We start from the raw sequence: 24,674 nt of genomic DNA, 5'->3' as shown, positions 1-24,674 counted from the left end.
ATAGATGATGTGAGTCATCTCAAACTGTGTTAACGGAGGGATTATCGTGCCAAAATTGTTAAAGCTGTCATCGCGCAACAGTTGTTAAAGCTGTCATCGCACAACAGTTGTTAAAGCTTGAGTGACATACCCTCCTCACATCTTTGTAGTGCTTGAAGACTTGCTGAGACTTCAAAAAAAAATTATTAAACCTAAAATAATTTTTTGAATTTTGTTTCACATATATTCATGCTAATACACATAATTATAATCATTACTGTCTACTGAGCCTGTGGGATCATCTAGAAGGAGCTGCTTGTGGGTTCATATTGAGCTTGATAGCATGTTTTTTTATTAAAGGAATTTTTTACTGATTGTTTCTGAGATGTCATTGATGAGACCCATCAGTTTAAGCCTGTGGATCAGCAATGAATGGTGCTCAGGATTGTCTCACATCTCTGTTGTTGTGCTTGAGGGGATCATTTCATATCTCTATAGGTTTTGATCAATCGCAGGCTGAAAAGTAAATGGTTTTTCTCTGTACTTTGGAACTGTATATATTTATCTGATTTTGTGTTTCTTTCTTATTTGCTCAAAGTTTCATCCACAATATACAGAAATGACGAAATCTTTAGTTTTGAGCATGTGGGATTAGATGTGTGTGCTGTCGAGGGATCATCTCATTAGGATGTTCTCGTGTGGTCGTCTCACCCTCAGAATGGTGTTTGATGGCCTGCTGTAATTTTAAGTGAGTGCATGGTTGGTGGCTGTTGTTTTCGTTCAACTTATTTGCTAACGGTTTCGTCCAAGCATATAAAGACTGTTTAGAGAATAGAGAAACGGATTTTATTGTGCTGTGCCCTTTATATGTTAGTGAATACCCAACATTTAGGATTTGAATTTCAGCTACACTTTTCATGTGTTTAGTATTGTCTTTAAGATGTGTGGATTTCAGCGTTTTCCTTTGTGTTTAATATATTCTCATCTAGATGTCTCAACTCTCTCTGTGCATTGTTATAATAATCAGAAGTACCAAGCTGTGAGTATTTTCCAAGTGACATGGACACTACAGCGTGTGTTACTGTCAGATACGGGTAACATCTTGAAAGCACTTAGAAACGTGAACCAAAATTACTTGTTTGTGGGTCATGGTAATCACTGATCCCTCTCTTAGTAGTATTCTGTATTCATTTCATTATGTGGTTTATTATGTTGTCAATACCAGCTGATTATAGGAATCTTTGAATTGAAACATTACTTATGAGATATTTCTGGCAAGTTAGAAATGGAATAAATGGTATCATCTTTCAGTCTTTGAAGGAATACATGTAATCACCTCTAATTTGAGATTTCTACTGCCTGGTTATTTTCCTTTTTCCAGGTTTCGTTGAGCTAAACGCTGTGTTTGATATTTATTTTGATGACACAAACATGGTTTAGATAGACTGAATTTGCTTGCGCTGTGCCATGGATATGCTAGTGAATGCCCAACATTGCCTTTAGAAATTGAATCTCTGCCATATTTTGTTTTTCGGTTGGATACATAACAATTGGTCCAGTTGCTGTGTCTCTCAGTGCATTGTTAATAATGAGAAGACATTGTGAATGGTGGGATTGTGTACTTACAGTTTGGCTAGTGGCATTGCTATTCTTCCACATATGGGATTGTATCTGACGACAAAGAACCTTCACTGCAGCGGTGTGCAAGAAGCTGGTCTTTTCTATATTTACAAATCACGACATTACTCTCAAAAGGAAACCAATTACAACAATGCAATGGATCTGGCTATCTTAAGCAACTGGCATGTTAATACAAGATGAAGGAGACCTCCATGTATCAAAGACTGCAAGTGGCACCCCTCAGACTCCACAATCGTCAAGCATCTTAAGGAAATCCTGAAGCAGCAGGGATTCGGGCAAATATAAAGAAAAACAAATTGTGAACTCTTGCTGGTTATCAATAAAAGAATTGGTTTTTCAACAAGCTTCATTGCAAAATGTACTGCAGTTGTTGAAGGGCCACTACTGCTATGTCTGGGTGTAGTCTTGACTATTGCTGCTCGTACTAATCACTAATGTAATGTCATTCAAGGTGGGTGTTATGCATGAGCTGCAGTATTGTCTTATATCATGCACTTAGAGCAATCTGTTTCTGTGAAGGACCTATCATCAATGTAATTTGTAGAAGAACAAATGTTGAAAATTGACGTGTCCAATGGCCTCACTACATAAACAAATTTGAACCGCCTGGATCAATAAATATAAAGTCCGGATCCAAGCCCATTACATCGCAAAAGAATAGGGCCAGGCCCAGTGACGTGTGAATCTAGAAGAAGACGTGATCCAACCCTAGTTCGTCGTCAAAATGATGTCAATAAATAAATAATTTTCCATCATTTTTTTTCACGAAACGAAATCAGTCAGTCACTATTAAAAAAAAAAAAAAAAAAGAGGAGAACAAGTTTCATTCCAAAACAAAACCCGTTGATTCAATTTCCCACGTTCTCAGTTTCATTTCATTATCCCCCTTTTTTTTTTCTTAAACAAACAAAATCTAGTTGGTAGGTCCCACCCTTCAATCCAGAAACATATAAACGGGTTTATAGAATCGAGGTAGTTACACAATCATTTTATATGTTTATTTTGTTTATGAGTTTCGAATTGCTAATTAACTGTTTGATGAAATGTGTCACAGACGTTGAACAGAGAAGGTGCATTTATTCTGTTGTGGGAAACAAAGGGCGACCTTGAAATCAGGTACTTAATCATACATTTGTTGTTTTTGTTGATCTGCATTGTGTTTTTTTTTCTCATTGCTATAAATGCATGCACAAGTTAATCTCATTTATAAACATGAAGTTATGTACAAAGATTCACAGGGGAGGGGTCTTTGTTTCATGTTGTGTTTGACAATACATGGACTCTAATATGGAATGGTTTGCTAAGTGGTTTTGATGTGTGAATTAGTATTTTTATTGAATGTAATGGTGTTTCATGAGATGGTTGGAGTGAGGGTTTTTTAGGTTGATTTCTGGCGGGATTTCTGTGATGGTTTGACTTCTTTTAGGCCGGGCATTGTGAGATTGTTTAAGAACAGGAACTGAAACCAAAAGCAGAAAAGCAAAAAACAACAAAGGCAGTGGCTATACAATCTAAGTAGTGAATAGAAAAACAGACCAGGTTTCTTCTTTGGAATGTAGATAGAAATGTGTGTGATTAATAAGTAAAGAACTAAGGATTCCCATGAGTTCAATTCCAAGTACTTTATTGACTCATTTCTCATCTTCTCTAAAACGGAACAAACTAATTTGCCTAGGTTTACTTTGGAAACCTAAGTTATTTTTGTCTCTATATGATATTTTTCAGCCACATGCCAAAGTGAATGCTGAAATTGACTAAATCAGGATGGGGAATGCGAGTATAATATGCAAAAGAATATTGCAGATGATAGAGTCATTTACACATATTAAGAAGAGTGACCTAGTAGGTACTCGATTTGTTGATATTCTTCTTCTTTCAAAATTTCATGTTTAAAGTAACTTTGAGGTGTATACACTGAGGTATGCCTCATTTCCTTAGGCATTGTCTTGATTCAGCCTCAAAACGTTTTGTGAAATATTGGTCACATCGATCCAAAATCCCAATTTTCTTCTCTCCCTTCCTTTATCGTAATCCTTTAAATCTGCAAATGTGATGGAAGAAATTAAATGTGGTAAAAGCTTGTGAAAAGAAATTATTAGATGATAGCAAAAGGCCTAGTTAATCTAGAATATGTTCTTCCTCATATTTTTAGGTTGAAAGGCTTAAATGATAATACATTATTCTCTTGTTCATTTATTATATTGGTTAAATTTGCATCTGTGTTGCATCATCTATTTCACCTCTTTTGTTTTCTTGCTAGATGTACATTTCAAATAAAAGGTTAAGATTGAGAATACTTTCAAGAACAACACATGGCATTGTACTAAATGAATGGAGTAGACATCAGATCTTTTAGATCCTGGGGAGTTTGCATGAAAGAGTCTGCACCACTACAAGTTTTATGGCTCAACAGTCGTCTCGTCTTCATCGCTTGCTCACACTATTGGACAGTATCCTTTCTGGTTATGATTGAGTTTGTTATGATTATATTTATGTATTCTCAAATATGCTATGTTATGACTTATTAGATGCTGGAGTTATTACATGGCTATGAATTGATTCACTTTTAGATGTCACACAACTTGAATGCGTCTTCTAAATAAACATAAGACCCACTAGTGATATGCAGTTAAGTCGGGGTTAATCCCCAATTTATCCCCCAGTTTAAGTCAGAGCTTAAAAGTCCCCGAATAAGCAGGAGAGTTATCTTGATTTTGACTTGAAAAAAATATTTTAATGCTTGTTTAAGATCTCGTTTCTCCTTGCAAGATAATAGGATATGCTTATGGTAATCACACATGTACAAGTCTGCGAGATTATGGTGGGAATTTATTTGGTATTTCAATCTTTTTTTTCATTTGATTTATGTTAGACCATGTTTGCTGTACTATGCATAATCGCACTTTCGAAAAAGTGAATATTTTTCCCAGATTACCATCAGAAGTGCAACTTAGTTTTTACTTTTAACAGTTGTTGCTATGTTGTTTTCATTAGTATTTATTTAACACAAATTTTGTGTGTTTTTTTTAAAAAATTCATGTTGTATTATGTTTCCTAAGGAAAGGAAATTCTTAATTGGGAGAACCACTCGATTAATCCTGACCCCAACCTACTACACCTAGTCGCTAATCGCTCCTTGACAGGCTATACCGATTTAACCCCAGATTAGGTCATTGTCTTTCTTAATGAAATTACTTGTATACCATCATACCTTATGGAATTGTCAGTTCAATGTGTAAAACAACAAATATATGGTGATCACTTAAACTTCAAAAGTAAAGTTTTTGCCTTTGAGCTTCTGTTCTTAGTTTCCTTGATAGACATAAAGCTGGTTCAACTCAAGCAACAAGGTTTGAGGCTGCTAATCAAATTGGGGCTATTGCTAAAGCACATCCACAAGATCTGAGTTCTTTTCTAAAGAAGGTATTTGGCTGAAGCAACTCTATATCCTGATGTTGTATTTCCTGCTTAACTTATTCTTGCAAATGTTTTTACCAGTGACAATATTTGTGTAAACATGTTTCTTTTGCATGGGCAAATACTGATGAGGAACACCTCCTGCGTGCAGCATCCCCATGACCCATTAATTAACTATTTGCTATTGAGTGGAGTGGGAATCTAATTAGCTCTAGTGTCCATGATCATATAGCCCGCAACCGATTTTCTTGTGATTTGCCTTGGTGATATCATCGCGAATTTGAGTGAAGCATCATATGGGATGCCATATATTAATAAACGTACACCTTATGGGTAAACAAGCGTGCTCCATTAATTAGATATTTGCAACAGAGAATTTCATATGCAGAGACATTCATTTGTAGGATTATATCTTCTTCTTTTTCTTTTTTTCTGTATATACAGAACTTTATCCTGTTTTCCCCGCCAAAATTTATTCTAAAGATCCCAACTAGGGCAGGGATCGGGTCGGGTTCGGCTATATCCGAATCCGAATAGTTTCATAATATCCGAATCCGAACCCGATTATATCTGAAATTTAATATCCGAACCCGACCGGATAACACTAAAAATTTAAAAAAAAACCTAAAAAATATATCTGAACCCGAACCCAACATATCCGAACCGATCATATAAATGGATATAAAAATCGACCTGAACCCGATGTATTCGGTAATTGAGTCGGGTCAAATTCGGGTCTACCCGACCCGATTCCCTGCCCTAATCCCAACTTAGTATTCAAAAACTAAAACTCGTGTAGTATAATTATATTTATAGGTGACTTACATGTATAAAAGAAAACAATTGTTTCAGCGTACATTAAGAACACAAATATGGTGGAGTGTCCTTTGACTGACTCCGTTCCCTTCTGTTATATTCTTGCTACCCTTTTTTGTGACAAAATATTACCTTTTATTTTGATAATCCCACCTAGCTGGTATCATACCAAAAGTGTCCAAAAGCTGTTCTCATATGTTCATACTCATTGTTTGGCAATAAATCTTCACAACTCTCATAATCTTTGTGTGAGGTATGTCAGATATAGTGTACTCCAGGGATTCCAGGGGTTTAGTTGATTGCGTAATCATTGAAAGTTGGTGGTGGACTCTATAAAAACTATACAGCGATCTATTTGCTCCAAGCTTATGACATACTTGGACTGAATGATTTTTCCTCTAGCGCTTTTAACACCGCATCCATCATTTGATTGATTGCGAGCAAAACCATCACCACTGGTGTCGTTGTCATTGTTGTGGTTATTGTTCTAATGTACACACTCTAAGAATAAGAAAAACAGTAATATTAATCCAAGTGAACCACCATCATAGATGTTGTTATCATTGTTACAACAACCTTCCTTGTGACTTTTAGTTCCATAACTTTGAATACAGATTAATTTGATTATTCTATTTATCAATATTTTAGGTTAGTGTTTAGTAATATGTATTCCGATGTCTGAGCTCTAATATAGTTCTTTATCTTCAAACTCGTTTGTTTTGTGTTCAATAGTTTCTCATGCTAGCTTTGTTTCCTAAGCTTGAAATTACCTTGACTGTTGAAAAGTTTGTTACCTGTCACGGCTTGTCTCCTCAATTTATTGCTGCTAGTCCAGTTTCTAATGCTTCAAAATGTTTCTTACTATGAGCGTCGTGTTCATATAGGTGTCAGTCTATCTTCGTAGTAAGAACTGGGACACCAGGGTTGCTGCTGCTCATGCTGTTGGGGCAATTGCTCAGAATGTTGTTCATACATCACTCCAGGAATTGTTTGCATCTGTTGAAGCAGAGTTGTTGGCGGCTGGAATTTCTGGCAATGGTGAAGATGTGATAATGTCATGGACAAACTCTCACCCTGACTTCGTATCTGGTCTTTCGTTCAGAAGGTTAGTCACGTATTTTGGTTCACTTTCTTGTTTGTACAAAAATGACCTCATACTTGGTGTGTATGCTTCGTCTTTGTTGCTGATTAACTCTGCACTGCTTATATTTTTCAATTGATCAAGTAACAAAGTTTACAAAAGCATAACCATTTGGCACCTAATCTTCCTGTCATTTTTCTAGTTTTGACCTCAGCAAGGTGTTGGAGTTTGGTGCTTTATTAGCATCTGGTGGGCAGGTGATGGCATACTTCTTTTTTCTGGACCATATTCATTCTGCTTTCCTGTTTCTAGTCTCGCCTTTAAATATTTCTTGGTCGATGATCTTAGTAATACCAGTTGTGTTTGGAGCTTGTTTGGTAACTATGTTTGTTGTTGAGTTATTGCTATGGAGATTCTTTAGTCTCCTTATCCACAGGATACAGCACTAATAAAAATCACTCAAAACTTCATGAATAAGTCTGCGACATTTACCTAATAAACGATTACACTCGTACTCATTTTCTCATTTCTCTACAATTTCCTTAATTATTTCGCCAGAGAAACTTAACCGTTATTTGGCTGCCTGGAATAATCTATTATGTACTTGCTAGAACCATTCGACTAGTACTATATGATATATGAAATTTAGTATGTTATTAATGTGACTTGTGTTCTATATAGTTGCTACATAAGCAATTGTCATTCGACTAGTACTATATGATATATGAAATTTAGTATGTTATTAATATGACTTGTGTTCTATATAGTTGCTACATAAGCAATTGTCTTTCTCAATAGTACATTAGTACACATAGTGCTGTACCTTAGTTAGAAATGTTTGTGTCTGTACTTATACATGTATTTTTCTTTTTGCTAAAATTTTATGCTTCAGTTTCTTTGAGATTTAGTTGTTCTAGTGCCTACCTTATAATTATAATTCTGTCCATATTGTGCTTTATTAAGTAATCTATGTCGTGAAATAATAACAGCTTTGGTTCAGGAATATGATGTTGCAAGTGATGGTAGCAAGACTCCTGGGGAGCGATTGGCACGTCAAAAACAAAATCTTCGGCGTCGACTGGGTCAGTCCTTTGTTTTACTTTCCATCTTGTTGTTTTCCTTTGGTAAGATATACGTGCAAGGGGGTGGGTTCTCAACAGTTCAAGAGCTATTTAATACTGTGCATATGTGTACTGAGTTGCAACATAATTTCAATTATCTCCACTTTAGTTTGTCGTCCCTGGATGGGATGTTCAAGTTAACACTGGTCAAGTTAAATCTATTTGTGCTGACAAGTAAGCTTCTTCTATCCTTGGAGTGGAGTCTGGTGTGTCTAATGGAACAAAAGCCAATTGTGGATACATCTCTTTGCTTTTAAATTGGTCCATGCCTTCAAAGGAAGCCTTTTAAGGAACATCATAGTAGCAAGTGGTTCTGATCTAACAGAAAATAGTAGCAAATTGTTTCCAGAGAAAAGTGGTGGATTTTTTTTTTATTAAATTAAATTCCTTGACCTCAAAGTTTGTATAGGAAAAGGTGTTTCTGTTTTTGGTTTTCTTAACGTCAAAGGCCTGCAGGCTTGGGAAGCATGGACACGGACACTTTCACGACCAGCGTTTGGGCCTACTGGTTAAGACTTTGGAGGTTGTGCCCAAGGTCTTATGTTGGATTTTTTACCTTCACCGGGGTTCTAACTATCAAAAAAATAAAATAAAAGTAAATACCAGTGTTTTAACAAAAGCATAATAGCTTAAGGCTAGCCTCTGAGCTGATTGAGGCGTAAATCCATAATAGAGGACCCAAATAGTCTTAGTTGTCTATATCTCTAAATTATAAAAAGAACCAGAAGTATTTCCATGCTTTGTTGTGCCCTAAATGTGTCCTAAAACTGTTCAAGAAGTTGGACACACGGTCTGTGAGTGTTTAGGTTGTAAAAATGTGGGACATGCATTTTGGAGTGTCCTACACGAACACCATATTCATGTTGGAGTTCCCTAGCTTCCTAGGCTAGTAAGCGTGATTGTAGATGGGTACAAGAAATGTTGAAATTTGAAAACTAGGAATATGCCACAGAGGTTTCAATTGGCAGTTTGAGTCATTGAAAACAGGCAGAAGATGGGAATTAGAGGAATTTTGGTTTTGGGCTCAATTTCCACCTTCGGAAAAGGGGGAAAAGGGGAATCGTCTTAGTGGTACCTTCTTGTTGTTCGTACTTAGGATTTGCTATATTCTTTTGTTTATGATTTTTAGCTTTTTTTGTCTTGGTTACCTGTAATTATGCTCATTAGGTTTGTGGTTGTACATGGGAGTAGGTGGTCCATCAGGAATAGCCTTGGCCTATTGCTTTTAGTGTTGATGTAATTCTCAGTTTCTTGTGCTCTGTACAATTTTCATTATTTTAGACTAGACCCAGTCCCTCTGTCTTTGGTGTATCCTCCTGTTGAATGATTAGTTAGGAACCAATTTTTTATCCTGGATTGTGTATGTTCTACAAGCCTTCTACATATGTATTTATGGCATTCAATTGCGTATCATACGTTATGTATTCTGCACAAAGTCCTGTTTGCTGATGTGCGATTATTCCCATAGGCAGGCTTGGATGTATGTGAGCAGTTTATGGATGTCAATGATGTGATCAAAGACGAAGATCTTCTTGTAAACAAATTTAGTTCTCATGAAAATGGGGTTGGTCATAGATCTTATATATTCCAGCATGGGAACCAAATCCAACAACTTGTTGCAAATATTGTTCCTACTTTTCTATCAAAAAGACCAAGTGCCAGGGAATTGAATCTGTTAAAACGGAAAGCGAAGATAAACGCAAAAGACCAGACAAAAAGCTGGTGTGATGCTGCAGAGTCTGAAGCACCACATTCTCAGAGTTTGGTTTTACCAAAGGTTACATGTCCAGATCCAATAAGCTCCAATAAGGTACGATGGAGACTTTCTTTACCTAATCAGAAAGGATCTTCCAGTTTTTCAGTAAAGGAGACTGCTGCGAAACCAGTCTCCCTGATGCTATAATTGTAGACCATGCTTCTTTATAGATCTAGTAGATTGAAAAGTATCACCACTGCCAAAGTATAATTGTTTGGGATTTAGGTCATCAGGTTCTTATTGCGCTCTGTTCACAGATCTTTATGGATGTTGTTATAGATGATGATGCATTTGATTATGATGGAGAAGGACAGTGGCCCTTTCAAAATTTCATAGAGCAACTCATACTCGATATGTTTGATCCCAGTATGTATCCTATCTGTCCTTTTTGTTAATCTGTATTTAAATATATCTTTGCAATGTATACTCGATATGTTTGTTCCAGTATGTATCCTATCTGTCCTTTTTGTTAATCTGTATTTAAATATATCTTTGCATGTAGGTTTTCTATAGTCATTAACGAATAAAAAAGTTTTCTATTAATTATGTTTGTATGTTCTTGAATACAACTTTTACCGATGAAATGACTACTCCTTTGCTAAGTAGTAAGTATGGTATTTTGTGGTGATACTTATTTCTGATGCTTTTATTCCAGATTGGGAGGTTCGCCATGGTAGTATGATGGCTTTAAGAGAAATTATAACCCATCATGGCGGTTCTTCTGGAGTGTTTACGCCTGATTTGAACTCCGAAAGTGCACATTCAGATAAGACTGAAGTAAAACAGGAATTGACCACATTGAAAAGAAAGATGGAACTTGATCTGAATGTTCAGGTTCCTGGGGAGGAGACAGAGCCAAACTGGAAAAAACTGAAGTCGGAAGATGGTATATGTTCAACTATATATACAATGACCTCTGTGGACGAGGGGGCAAATCCTGGTACATGCATTAAGATGGAAGATGGAGGATGTGACTTGATCCCTGAGCAGGTTAGTGATGTGCTTAAGGTCGAATCTGCCAAGGTTGAAGCGGAGGCTTACGTGTATGATGTTGGATCTCATTCTGAGGAAGGGGGTGACATGGTAGAGCAGAAGAGTTTCTCTGAAAATACAGGGCCCATCCCAGACTTGGAAACATCAAAATCTATATCTGGCAACTCTAACAAGGCATTCATGGATGAAAAATTGGGAGTTTCTTCAAGATTGTGCCATACGTTTCCTTTGTGTTCTGTCTTTGGACCGGTATGAGCTTATCTGCTTCTTTCTTTACTGCTTTGTTCTGATTTCTCCCTTTTCTAAAGTTGCGTCTCTTTGATAGTTATAAAAGTTTAGAGTTTAAAATAGCTTCATAATTTAAAGTGTTCAGCCCATGAAGCCTCAGATTGAAGGTTTTCTCCTGCTGTAACAGCTAGTTTTTGGTTAATTAATGACTTGGGCCCCATCTGGTACTGCTGTAATACTCCAGTGCATTTTCATTTAGAAGTATAACTTGCAAGATGTGCTACTAAAAGTTTAATTCTTAAGGAAAAAGAAATAATAATAATGCAAATTTTGGGTAATCCAAGGGTGGCTCTACATGTGTTTCTTAAGGATTACCAAGGTTTGCTTCGAAATACAAAGGTTCGTTTCATATGGCAAAATAAAAGGTTGAAGCAAACCTTGGTATTTCTTAAGAAACACGTGTGGAGCACTTGGATAACCCAACATTTGCATTACTATTTACAATAGTTTTTGGCTGTTGATCATTTTAATTTCCATAAAAGGCCACCCAAAAATATTATTACTCTTCTTGCAGTCCCTTTAACTTTCACATGGTGTTAGTTCTATAATGATTTTGTGTCTAGTGCTGTATCTTATGCTCAAAACTTGTTTATATACTTGGTGTTTGTGCAGTTTTGGAGACTATGTTTCTGACCAGGTTGTTGCCCCGGTTCGGGAAACCTGTGCGCAGGCACTTGGCGCAACGCTCAAGTACATGCATCCGTCGTTAGTTCATGAAACTCTGAAGATCTTGTTGCAAATGCAGGTCATTATTTTGGGTTTGGAAATTTGTTATTCTTCCGTCGTTCTTTGGATTCAATATTTTTTTCTGAGTTCTGAGTCATATAGGATTTATGCTTCTGTGTATTCTTCAGAGTAGATCAGAATGGGAGATTCGCCATGGGAGCCTTTTGGGTATCAAGTATCTGGTCGCAGTACGACGGGTATGATTTGATTCTTCATATTTTTTTGCTCACGTACTTTCAAAGGATGGAATGTTTGTTGTTTCTGTTTAAGTTTATTTCTTTAACTGGACTGAGTTATATAGCTATATAGGTGACTATGATACTAATCTTTGGATCAAGTTACTGCAAAAAATTATTTGAAATAAACGAATGCATACTGATTACTGAATAATATGGATGACATCTTGATGATCTCCTGATACCTATATTTTTAATGCCTAAGAAGCCGACTCATGTGAGTTTTTGACATGTTTGCTTCATATTTTTTTATTGGTTGTTATATTTTTATTCCCTTAAACCCTAAACAACCTCCCCGGCGGATGGAGACCAAGACTGCAGGCGCATCCTTTCAGGGATTGACCAGTAGTCCACTGTATTAGATTTATACTTTATTTGCTGTTTTGGTTTCATTTATTGTGGAGCATCCTTGATTATGAATCTTTGTTCTCTTTTCTCTTTTGACGTTAACTATTTTTAGTGGTCTGCAGGATATGCTCAATGGGTTGCTTGATTCTGTTCTCCACGCTTGTAAATCGGGGCTGGAAGATCCTGATGATGATGTTAGGGCTGTTGCTGCTGATGCTTTAATACCTGCTGCAGCTTCGATAGTTTCTCTTAACGGCCAAATATTACATACGATCGTTATGCTACTTTGGGATATACTGCTTGACTTAGATGATCTGAGCCCATCCACTAGCAGGTCTATGCCTACGCTTATTTGGCATATTATTTTTATTTTGATGGTAGTACTCATAAGTTAACATAATGTCTATCGTATGTTTCCAGTAAACATAATTGTAGTTAGTTATGCAGGATACTCAGTTAACCACCTTTGTTATGATGGGTAGATGTCACTCTACTTGGTTTGGATTAGATCTATATTCTATAGGAATTGTGGTGGAAGTAAAAGGGTTCTATTCTTCTACCTGAATGTGGAAGAGAGATCAATACAAGCATGTTAAGAACAGAACGAGACTAATGAGACTACCTTACTATGACCTGACTACCTACTAGTGTGTCTATTAGTCTTTCCCATCCACCTCCATCCCCTAGTCATGCTTCCTTCTTCCGAGTAGGATTGTAGTTTAAGCTCTTGGTTGGAAGTCCAGTAGCTGCATCAAAAAAATGAACATACTTGTTTCCACTGTAGTTAGTACATGTATCTAGACTAGTGTATATTTCAGTTTCTATATACTTCATTCCTTCCATGTCATTGTGCATCAAATTACCTAGTACAAGTATGGAATCAAAACAATGAGTATGAAATTACAATGTTTTCATATGGAGTTGATGGTTATGCCCATCCATTGTCCTCGGAGACTTTGTCGTCAAAATGCTAATGTCTTGTGTTCACAGTTCCAATCTTCCAACTTGAGATGAATCTTTCCTGTACTGTTTTGGATGTCGCCAGTGAATCCCTGTATGCTTGAACATTACAACTCTCTTTAAAATAGATTGAATCCTAAAATTTGAGTTGAATTTTATCACGTTGAGTGATTTGACCTGAATTAAGTCAACCTCATTATGATACTCAGTATCTCTGGCCCAGGTATGGAAGAAAAGAAAGGATAGGGAAAAGGTGATGGGTTGCATTGCTAACTCACTGCACTTGATAACACCATAGTAGTTGCATCCTATGATTCCTATCATGTATTCTTGTAACTTTTAGAGTGTCTTGTTCTGTAAACATTCACAAGATGTGGGTGACTTGTTATAGATATGTAAGTTTTACAATATAACATTAACATGTATGGAAGATAAGTAGTGGTTTCAGACTTCCTGTTAAATTAGGCAAGTCATTTGTTATCTCACTTTTTGACTTCGTGTTAAAACAAATTGTAGATGTTGAAACTAAATAAAAATTGTCTTTTGTGGTGCAGCGTTATGAATCTGTTGGCAGAAATATATTCTCATGAAGAGATGATCCCGAAGATGTTGGGATCATTGACAGTGAAAGAGGAACAGGGAATCGATCTTAATGAAGTGGTACTGGGTGATGAACGTGGCGATGGAAATAAATCTGAAGAGAGTCCATACATGTTGTCAACACTTGCACCACGATTATGGCCATTTATGAGGCACAGCATCACATCTGTCCGTCATTCAGCTATACACACATTGGTAAACTCTACTATAACAGCTTGTTTTTACATTTGCTAATTTTTTTAACATCAGTAGATAACTATTAATTTATTAACTTTTTCTTGAACAAACTTATGGACATACTCGGTTTTGCACACTTCTGCTATTAGAGTTGTTACAGTAGTTGGAATTGCTGATATAACCATGTCCTGAAATGAAAACTGTTTTTGGCGCCAGAATCATATGAAAACAAATGATGGGATTCAGCACAGTTACTGTAATTTATGAACTGAGTCTATATATTGATTTATTAAAGAGTGTCGTTTAAGTCATTTACCAAGCATATTATATGTGTCAGATCTAAAGATTTTTTTATTTTTCGAAATCATATATTCATGTTTACTTACTCTTTGTCATCCTCTGTTTCGAAGTTGAATTTAATTTAAACTTTCCTTTATTTTTTTTGCATTTTTTTTACCCCTTTTTTTATTCCTAGAACAAGCAGTAAGATTCAAATTTTCCTCTCTTACAATTGTATAAGATTGTTTTAATGTGGCAATGTTACTGAATTTGCGTCTGTATTGTATATATTGACTTAGAATGTGCAGTAAGATTCAATTCATCCCCTCTTACAATTGTATGAAGTCATTTTAATGTGGCAATGCTACTGAATTTGTGCCTCTAGTATATATATATTTCCTTTTAGGAAGTTTGATCCTTTGAGACAGTATTACATTTCGTTAGCTCTTTGCTAACAGTTTGGTTAAGTGTGTTGTTTGCCCTCTTGTTGTTGTTGAGATTGTGTATGTCTCTGTATTGACATGCTCACTTTATCTAAATGTTGAATCACTAAGTGGATAGTTGTGCAGGAGCGGCTTCTCGTAGCTGGATGTCAGAAGGCATCTGAGTCTGCAACTCGTTCTTTCTGGCCTTCTTTTATCTTGGGTGATACACTCAGGATCGTCTACCAAAATTTGCTCCTTGAAGCTAATGATGAGATCTTGCAATGTTCAGAAAGGGTCTGGCGACTCCTGCTTCAGGTATTTGTTCAACACTCTTGCTTGCTTTTCAATGTACAGTATTTTCTGCTTCATGTTGATTTTCACTTTCTTACTCATGCCAGTGTCCAGAAACGGATTTAGAAATGGCTGCTAGGTCATATTTTACTTCTTGGATAGAACTTGCAAGTACTCCATATGGGTCACCTTTAGATGCTTCAAAAATGTATTGGCCCGTTACTCTTCCTCGGAGAAGTCATGTTCGAGCTGCTGCCAAGATGAGGGCTATAAAGCTAGAGAATGACTGCACTGGAAACTTTGGGTTTGAGTCTGCAAAAGAAACCACTTTGCATGAGAGAAATGGAGTGGTTACTTCCAATCATGTCAAGATAATTGTTGGCGCAGATAGTGAGAAGTCAGTCACTTATACACGTGTTGCTACAGCTGCGGCATTGGGTATATATGCTTCTAAGTTGTCTCATGAGTCTTTGCAGTTTGTAGTCGATCCATTATGGAACGAGCTCACCTCTGCGTCTGGAGTCCAGAGACAGGTAACTTCTTCAATAGTCGATACGATTACTAATTTTGTAATACTGGTCTTGTGGCACTAAATTCTCATGATCATAATTTGAAATGCTCCATTTGTCCAGGTGGCTTCCATTATTCTTATAGCATGGTTCAAAGAGCTTCAGAGTAACTCTATTTCTGGACAGGATGTAAGCATATCTGGCTATGTTGGACGTCTCAGGAAATGGCTATTGGATTTGTTATCATGTGCTGATCCTTCAATGCCTACAAAAGATTCAGTTCTTCCATACACGGAGCTTTCAAGAACTTATGCAAAGATGCGTAGTGAGGCTAGTTTGTTGTTTGCTGCAGTTGCATCATCCGGGATTTTAAAGAATATTGTATCACCTATTAATTTGGAAACCTTGAATGTTGATGATGCTATTAGTTTTGGATCAAAAATTTCACTGTCGGGTGACCAGTTGACTGGGGAACAAAATGTTGAAAGACATATCCTCGATGGTTTGGAGTCATCAAGGCAGCGACTTCTTGCAACTGCTGGTTATTTGAAATGCATTCAGGTACGCATTCCTATTACTTCTGCAAAGAGTGGCATTTCTTCATCCTCCCTGCTTTTAATATTCTTTTGATTTATCTTTTATAAATTTTGCAGAATAATTTGCATATTACAGTCTCAAGTCTTGTTGCAGCTGCGGTTGTTTGGATATCTGAGTTGCCTGTTAAACTTAATCCAATCATTTTGCCTTTGATGGCCTCTATAAAAAGAGAGCAGGTGAGAAATCTCCACACGCAATCACACATATTTATTTACTTTTACTTTCATCTACATATATATTCATATGCATACGTTACATGCTAAGAAGCTTGTATAGATATACGTAACGTGGATACAACACGACTCGGACATGACATTATCCAAAGAAAAGTAGGATACTGATACGTAAAGGACGTTTTGAATAGTGTATTTATATGAGCTTGCATATTGTATAGAACTATAGATAGACAGACACTCACACTCATGAGTCACTACTTGTGTGGTGTTTTATGGTAATATGGATGACCTGAGATCTGCTGAATTTCCAATTTGAAGTTTTCCTTTTTTTTAAGAGTAAATATCAAGTGTCAATTAATTTTGTGGTGGATGTTCTAACGTAATTTTTGATTTTTTACTGTAAGGAGGAAATACTGCAGCACAAGGCCGCTGAAGCACTTGCTGAGCTCATTTCTCATTGTATTGCACGAAAGCCTGGCCCAAATGATAAATTAATTAAGAACTTGTGCAATTTAACATGCATGGATCCTTGTGAGACACCTCAAGCCGCAGTCATAAATTCCATGGAAATTATTGAAGATCAAGATTTGTTAAGTTTTGCAAGCTCTGTGGGATTTCAGAAGACTAAATCTCATTTGCCGGTTGGTGGTGAAGACCGGTCCAGGTTTGAAGGTTTTATTAGCAGACGTGGGTCAGAACTTGCATTGAGGCATTTGTGTGAGAAGTTTGGTGCTAATCTATTCGATAAGCTTCCTAAAGTTTGGGAATGTCTTACTGAAGTTTTTAAGCCTCAGAGTCAAGAAGAGCAAACTTCAGACAATGAGCAAACAACTCATGCAGTTGACAGTGTTAAAGATCCGCAGCTCTTGATAAACAATATTCAGGTGATCATCACTTCTATTTGCATGTTAATATTAGTAGCCTAGTATTCTGATGGGCTCTAGTTTGTGTTCGTGTGTGTGTTGTTTTAAACAGTCTCGTTGTGGTTTTCTTTTGGTAAGTTGTTTTGGGGTGTGTTGGGGAAATATGATTGAAAATGATGAACTGTGTAACATTAACACTTCATATGAAAAATGTGTCATGTGTCGGCCGGATACGTGGACACATGTTGATGCACTTAAATGGATTTGTTCGTCCTGTAAAGGGGAATGAAAAGGTGATCAAAAAAAATGTGGGAAACAAGGGGTGGAGGAAATTAATCTAATTCCTTCATCCTGTGACATTTGTAAGAGACAAGAGAAATGTGAAGGATAGTAAGCTCGTTCTTTTTACCCAAAAGTTGATTACCATTGAGTTGAGCAAGATTTTGGGGTCAATATATAGATAGTCTATGATTAACTGGTAATACATCACATACTAAAATGGAAGATTAGGAGTTGTGGTCAGCTAATTTGAACAGAGTATTGACCCAGCTGTGTGCCTGTTGCCCATTTATTTCAAGATGCCGTGTCGGACACTGAGACGCGGACCTGTGCCAATGTCACATAGATGATATCCAAGTGGAGGGTTTCGTTGATGATGATTAGTAATGGAAAAGATTTATGACTTCCTAGTTTGTTTCTTTGAGGACATTTTGTTTGTCTGTCTGTCTTAGAGCTTTTTTCCTAATAAAGAATTCGAATGTCTCTTTTGTGATATTCTCTGTATGTAGTAGCAATACAAAATAACTAGAAACTTATATCTACCTCTGTATAACTCGTGAAAATTCACTTTTTTTTTTTGATCGGCAAGCCTGTTTTAAATGAGATCAGTAACTCTTTGATGTTGGCGGGGTTCGACCCCCAGACCTCTGGTATCATCACCCAAAGGTTTTACCGACTTTGCTAGTCTTATCCAAGATCTTCTTGCTTGTTTTCTTCTCTTCCATACTGTGGACATATTTTGAGATGAAATGAAATTTGAGCTATAGTATGACTGTACTAGGTGATTTGTCCTTATCTTATGATGTTTTAGAATGGACACATGTTTAGCTCTTTCATTTTGTCCACTATTCTAGTCCCTTCCAACAGAAACTAAATCTGTAATCTGTGTTGTGAAAAATGATACAAGAACGGTCTCCCTGTTATACAGGTAATACGTTCTGTTGCACCTCTACTTGATGGAGCATTAAAGGCCAAACTGCTCACGCTTCTTCCATGCGTCTTTAAGTGTGTCTGCCATTTTCATGTTGCTGTGAGGTTAGCGGCTTCCAGGTGTATTACATCAATGGCCAAGTCAACGGAAGTAACTGTGATGGCAGCTGTCATTGAGAAGGCCATACCTATGCTTGGAGATAGATCATCTGTTCATGCTAGACAAGGCGCTAGTATGCTTCTACGTTTGCTTGTACAGGGATTAGGAGTTGAGCTGGTACCCTATTCTCCATTATTAGTTGTTCCTCTTCTAAGGTGTATGAGTGATTCTGATGCAGCTGTCAGACAAAGTGTGACACATAGTTTTGCTGCTCTTGTACCTCTTCTCCCTTTAGCAAGGGGCCTCCCTCCCCCAATTGGATTGAGTGAATCTGTATCTCAGAATACGGAAGATGCACAGTTTTTGGAACAGCTACTTGACAACTCTCATATTGATGATTACAAGCTTTCGACTGAATTGAAAGTGACATTAAGGAGGTAGTTGTTGTTTTTAATATTGCTATTATTATTATTATTATTGGAATTGTTCTTATTGTTATTTATATTACTCTTATTATTTAATTTTATAATTCTGTGTCATTTATCTAAAATCATTGTCTTTTGGATTATTATTTATTTTGCAAAATGCCTTTGTTTTATAAATTGGTTTGTTTCTCTGATTTCCGTGGTGACAAATGTTATATCTTTTTCCAGGTATCAACAAGAGGGTATAAACTGGTTATCCTTCTTGAGACGTTTCAAGCTTCATGGAATCTTATGTGACGATATGGGACTTGGCAAAACGCTTCAAGCATCCGCAATTGTGGCCTCTGACATAGTAGAAAATCGTGCTTCTAATGATGGCAGGGATACCCTATCTTTAATTATTTGTCCGTCAACTCTGGTTGGGCATTGGGTTTATGAGATAGAAAAGTATATCGACTCTTCTGTAATTAAACCACTCCAGTATGTTGGTTCTGCTCAGGAGCGTGCTTCCCTTCGAAGTCATTTTGAAATGCATAATACCATCATAACATCGTATGATGTGGTCCGCAAAGATATTGACCATCTTGGACAAGTTGTCTGGAATTATTGTATCTTAGATGAGGGGCATATCATCAAGAACTCGAAGTCTAAAATTACTGGTGCTGTGAAACAATTAAAAGCCGAGCACCGACTAATTCTTAGTGGAACACCGATCCAGGTCAGCTATCAGGCTTGCAACCAATACATGAAGCTCTTTTAGTAGAAGTTAGAAATAACTTTACCTTTCCTCAACTAATGTTTCATATGGTATTTGTATATATGTATATCTTGCAGAATAACATATTGGAGCTGTGGTCCCTTTTTGACTTTCTTATGCCTGGGTTTCTTGGAACAGAGCGACAGGTGAGTCTCATTTATTTTTACATATTGAAAGACCTTATAGTTTTCAGTTTCAGTTACGCTTGAGCTCATGCTATAAATCTCGTTGTATTCATCTTCATAGTTAAAGGACCTACCGTCGGTTATGTGAATCGTAGACATAATATGCGAATAAAGTGTAAACTCTTAAGTCACCAGATTAGATGAAATTATAGACATTAACAACAATCTGGAAACACCAAGTTGAAGGCTTTGGTGTGGGTTATATTTATCATTATCTTGTCTATAATTTTAAATGATAGTATCCTCGATCTTGTTTTCCCCCAAAAAAAAATACAAAACTGCGTTCTTATTCATGAATTCAAGTAGGAACTTCATTAACCAACATGATGTGGAATAAACGAAAAGGAGTTGTACGACGGAAGCATATCCGTATGCGTAATGATGTAATTACAGTAGTAGTGGCATGGAATGTTTGAGATGTGATGTATGTGGAAAATCTTGAAGCTAATGTAGAGATGGTTGCATATTTTGAAAATTTGTGGAAATTGTTGGTGCCATTTTGTACCTATTCGTGAATGATTTGCTTATCTGAACTAGGTATGGTGTATTTTCTCCATCACCTCAAAAATATATATATATTTTTTGCTTGGTGTATTTTCTCCATCACCTCAAAAATATATATATATTTTTTGCTCGGTTAAGTTGAAATCTCATTAAAAATGAAAAGAAAGTAGGCTGAGAAAGCCTACTATTACAAAGAAACAAAATAAAACTAAAAACATAGCCACAAGAGGCTAACCCAAGAACTACAAATTATTCTACTTCTAAATACAAAAGCCTATCCTATCTCACCACAAAATACTCAAAAGGGATCACCCTTAAATTTTTTGATATAATAGAAGAGGTAGATGTGATTTCTTGAAGTTTAGCTTTGCTAATCTTGAAGTTTCTGATAACGATGCATTTTGTATTAATAAGGTCCCGTGGACATTTAGCTTTTCATTATCTATTGTGACCATAGTCCTTGTTCGGGTTTCTTTTATAGTTCCAAGCCACTTATGGGAAACCGCTTTTAGCATCTAAAGATGCTAAATGTTCTGTCAAGGATGCTGAAGCTGGGGCACTTGCTATGGAAGCATTGCACAAGCAGGTTAGTTCTTCTAATAAGATGCTTACAATTTTGATGTGAAACGGTTCAATATCGTTTTGGTTTTAACTTAAAGTATCTTTTAACAGGTCATGCCGTTCCTCCTCCGTCGAACGAAGGATGAGGTGTTGTCTGATCTGCCTGAGAAAATTATTCAAGATAGATATTGTGATTTGAGCCCTGTGCAGTTGAAACTTTATGAGCAGTTCTCTTCTTCCGATGTGAAAAGAGAGATCTCTACGCTGGTAAAGATAAACAAGTCAGAAGACACAGCTGAAGGAAATAGTGCTCCGCCAAAAGCAACTTCACATGTCTTCCAGGTATTACAACTCTAACTGTGTTTAGATCATTTAAATTATAATTTATTCATTTTCTTTGTACTTATATATTTAATTTACAGGCACTTCAGTACCTGCTAAAACTTTGTAGTCATCCATTGCTCGTTGTTGGTGAAAAGCTTTCTAATTCCCTTACAAGCCTTTTCTCAGAACTCATTCCTGGGTGTGCTGACATTATCTCTGACCTTCATAAACTGCACCATTCTCCTAAGCTAGTAGCTTTACAAGAAATACTGGAGGAGTGTGGGATAGGTCTTGATGTGTCAAGTTCAGAAGCTGATGTTGCTGCTGGACAACACAGGGTTTTGATATTTGCTCAGCACAAGGTAATATTTTACTCTTTCGTGTTTAATTTGGATTCCTTGGAAGTTGAGTCAGAATGTCATTCCATTATATGTTTGTGCATTCGCAGGCCTTGCTGGATATAATTGAAAGAGATTTGTTTCATGCACATATGAAAAGGTTGGAAACTGCTTTATTTTGTAGTTGGTTAAACATGGCTTCGCTAATATCTTGACCCTTTTAGCTGTGTGGGACTAATTTTAGTGAAGGTCAATGTTGAATAGAATTTTGGTTTTAGTATCAGTGCGGATGTTTGTCTAGTGTTTACTGATAACACCGCCCTTCTCTTAACCATCCAACGGCTTACCATTTCTCCTTTTGTATATATGTCATAATTTTCACAGCGTCCTATGATACGAGAGTCCTTGTGTATATATGCCATAACTTTGACAACTTTCTATGAAATATGCTGATCAGGCGGGGACCATATTGAAGAAATATCCTTTAGATATTTAGTGTATCTGATGCATATTTGAAGTGTGTCCTAGTATTTTACTGTGTGTATTGTCACTTTAAAACTCTGTACTAATGTCGAGAAGAATTTTGATCACATTGGGACCATATCCAAGAGGTATCACATTATTGTTCTTCATATATGACACATCAAACGCATATGCTCGTGTGCTTGGAAATTGATAGACTGATAAACAAGGCTCCTTTTGGAGTATTTATGTTTGACTGGCATTTAGACTAGATCTTGCAAAAACCAACAATTTCGTACTCCAAAGGACCAAATTCTACAAATTGTGTCTAGTGGAGACGAAATTAGCTCTTGATTCCAAAAGTTTATTACTTATGTCTAGGTTGTTGCATTTGCGTCTCTAGTACTCAAACCCTCTGTTTAAGCTGCGTCAATATCTCTTCATAAGTTCTCGTTACCTTGTTGATAATCAGGCCAAATTTTTCTTAAATTAAGTTTTGGTTTTTGTAATTCAGAGTTTTATGAACATTACTGATTATTATTGATTCCCCAATCTGATTTAAAACTTTAAATCTTGTTTCAAATCAGTTTGACATACATGCGGCTAGATGGCTCTGTTGAACCAGGAAAACGTTTTGAAATTGTGAAAGCTTTCAATTCAGACCCGACTATTGATGTACTCCTGCTCACTACACATGGTACATATTGGTTTTATGATTTATAGACTGGATGGAGCTACAAGAAGCCTCTTTTACCTTGCTCGTGAAATTTTAGGACTATTTGTATATTCAGAATTGTTTTGATGTTATGCTTGCAGTTGGTGGACTTGGATTGAACCTGACGTCAGCGGATACACTAGTTTTTATGGAACATGATTGGAATCCTATGAGAGATCACCAGGTACTCACTCATGTTTTCTTGTGACAGGGCTGTGATTTTATCCTTTTTTGTTCTCATACAAGTATCACCTGATCAACTTTAAAGTATGGTAGGCCACAAGTCAACAACTGTTCAGGACTGCAGTTTACATTAATCATGTAATAGTGCTCCAATTAAAATAAAAGTATACATTGAATCATGGGAAAAACAATTTTTAAGTTCAGCTTAGTGAATGCCACCTAGGGTTTAGCGAAAAAAAAGTGAATGCCACCTAATATGTTATATTGGATTACTTATGTTTTCTGTTGCAATATGCCCTTGCAGGCAATGGACCGAGCACATAGGTTGGGTCAGCGTAAAGTTGTAAACGTTCATCGCCTTATCATGCGCGGAACGTTGGAGGAAAAAGTTATGAGCCTCCAAAAGTTTAAAGTTTCAGTAGCCAATGCCGTGATCAATTCAGAGAATGCCAGTATGAAAACAATGAATACAGACCAGTTGCTGGATTTGTTCACATCTGCTCAGACAGGCAACAAGGTATTTACTTATATCCTTTAAAATTTAAGTTAAATAGAGAAATAGAGAATCTCGACTTAGTTTGCCTAATGATGGACCAGGGTGCCGCACCTTCAAAGAATCCTGAGGTCAAGATCGACGGAGAAACTAAAGTCGTGGGAGGTGGGAGAGGATTAAAAGCTGTCCTTGGTGGACTGGAGGAGCTGTGGGACCAATCACAATATACGGAGGAGTATGATCTCAACCAGTTCCTTGCAAAGCTTAATGGCTAAATCAAGTCACAGAGAATGTACATAAGTGTATATTAGCATGAGAGGAGTCCGTGGGCTCAAGATTTTGACGCTATCACTCATGATTCTTTGTTTACCTTTTTGTACACGGCCATTTATATTTTTTTGAGAAGCCGTATGGAATGGAGGTTTTGAATTTTCATCTGGGGTTGGGGTGGGATAGAATCAATCAGCCTTTCCATTGGGAATGAGATCTCTGAACGAAATAGGGGTACCAATGTAAATCTTCCAAACTGTATATTCCATATCATCATAATCAATATCTGTTGCCTTTTTCACTCTTTTTGGTGCTGCACTGTGTATTGTTTATGGCTTTGTTTATTAAATCATTTATACGGAATTGGCAATTAATTTGACTAGTTTTACTTTTCTTATTCTTGTTTTCTCTAATTTTACTTTTCTTATTCTTGTTTTCTCAATTGAAAAAATATAGTAAAGAAGAGAAAACTGTGTGAAAACTAAGAGGCTTCGGCTGTGGTGGTAAATAATTAAAATGGGCTGGTCGTATATGGGATGTGAAACTTCATTTTATGCTCGTTACCGCGGTTCTTGTGTCTTTTAATATCTGGTCCGTTTGATGCAAAGTTGTTATGGTCTTCTAATATGGGAGGGAAACGCCTTCTAACATGTATTTTCATCTGATTCAAGAAAATTTTAAATGCATTACGCAAGAACTAGTAGAAAACCCAGATTCCAAATGATACCCCAAATCTGTCTATGTCCACTTAGGCTCAATTTCTTCTTTTTCTACTGTTTTGGTGAAAAACAAGGTGAGGCAGTCTAATGTAATTTCTTCTCTTTTTACCGTTTTGGTAAAAAACAAGGTGAGGCTGTCCAATGCAAAGG

The 24,674-nt window shown here is 36.6% G+C and overlaps 1 protein-coding gene across 1 annotated transcript; it reads left to right on the top strand.

Moving 5' to 3' along the window:
* The first annotated feature begins 2,307 nt into the window (after positions 1–2,307).
* On the top strand, positions 2,308–24,109 carry LOC147514077 (TATA-binding protein-associated factor BTAF1-like). The gene is given in 31 exon segments (XM_086597490.1): positions 2,308–2,592; positions 2,675–2,736; positions 3,881–4,070; positions 4,949–5,043; positions 6,738–6,958; positions 7,137–7,191; positions 7,935–8,016; positions 9,528–9,865; positions 10,069–10,177; positions 10,467–10,926; positions 10,928–11,053; positions 11,705–11,837; positions 11,947–12,015; positions 12,525–12,736; positions 13,917–14,157; positions 14,988–15,158; positions 15,242–15,667; positions 15,767–16,204; positions 16,297–16,416; positions 16,821–17,300; positions 18,487–19,025; positions 19,242–19,731; positions 19,848–19,916; positions 20,941–21,045; positions 21,132–21,362; positions 21,443–21,706; positions 21,793–21,842; positions 22,732–22,841; positions 22,961–23,043; positions 23,347–23,559; positions 23,640–24,109. Coding segments are annotated over 29 exon segments (6,150 nt in total). The 5' UTR covers positions 2,308–2,592; positions 2,675–2,736; positions 3,881–4,021; the 3' UTR covers positions 23,811–24,109.
* The last annotated feature ends 565 nt before the right edge of the window (positions 24,110–24,674 follow it).

This window comes from Coptis chinensis, chromosome 3, assembly GCF_015680905.1.
Source record: "Coptis chinensis isolate HL-2020 chromosome 3, ASM1568090v1, whole genome shotgun sequence".
In the NCBI taxonomy this organism is placed as follows: domain Eukaryota; kingdom Viridiplantae; phylum Streptophyta; class Magnoliopsida; order Ranunculales; family Ranunculaceae; genus Coptis; species Coptis chinensis.
Note: the sequence above shows the minus strand (reverse complement) of the source record. Positions and strands in the feature narration are given on the sequence as shown.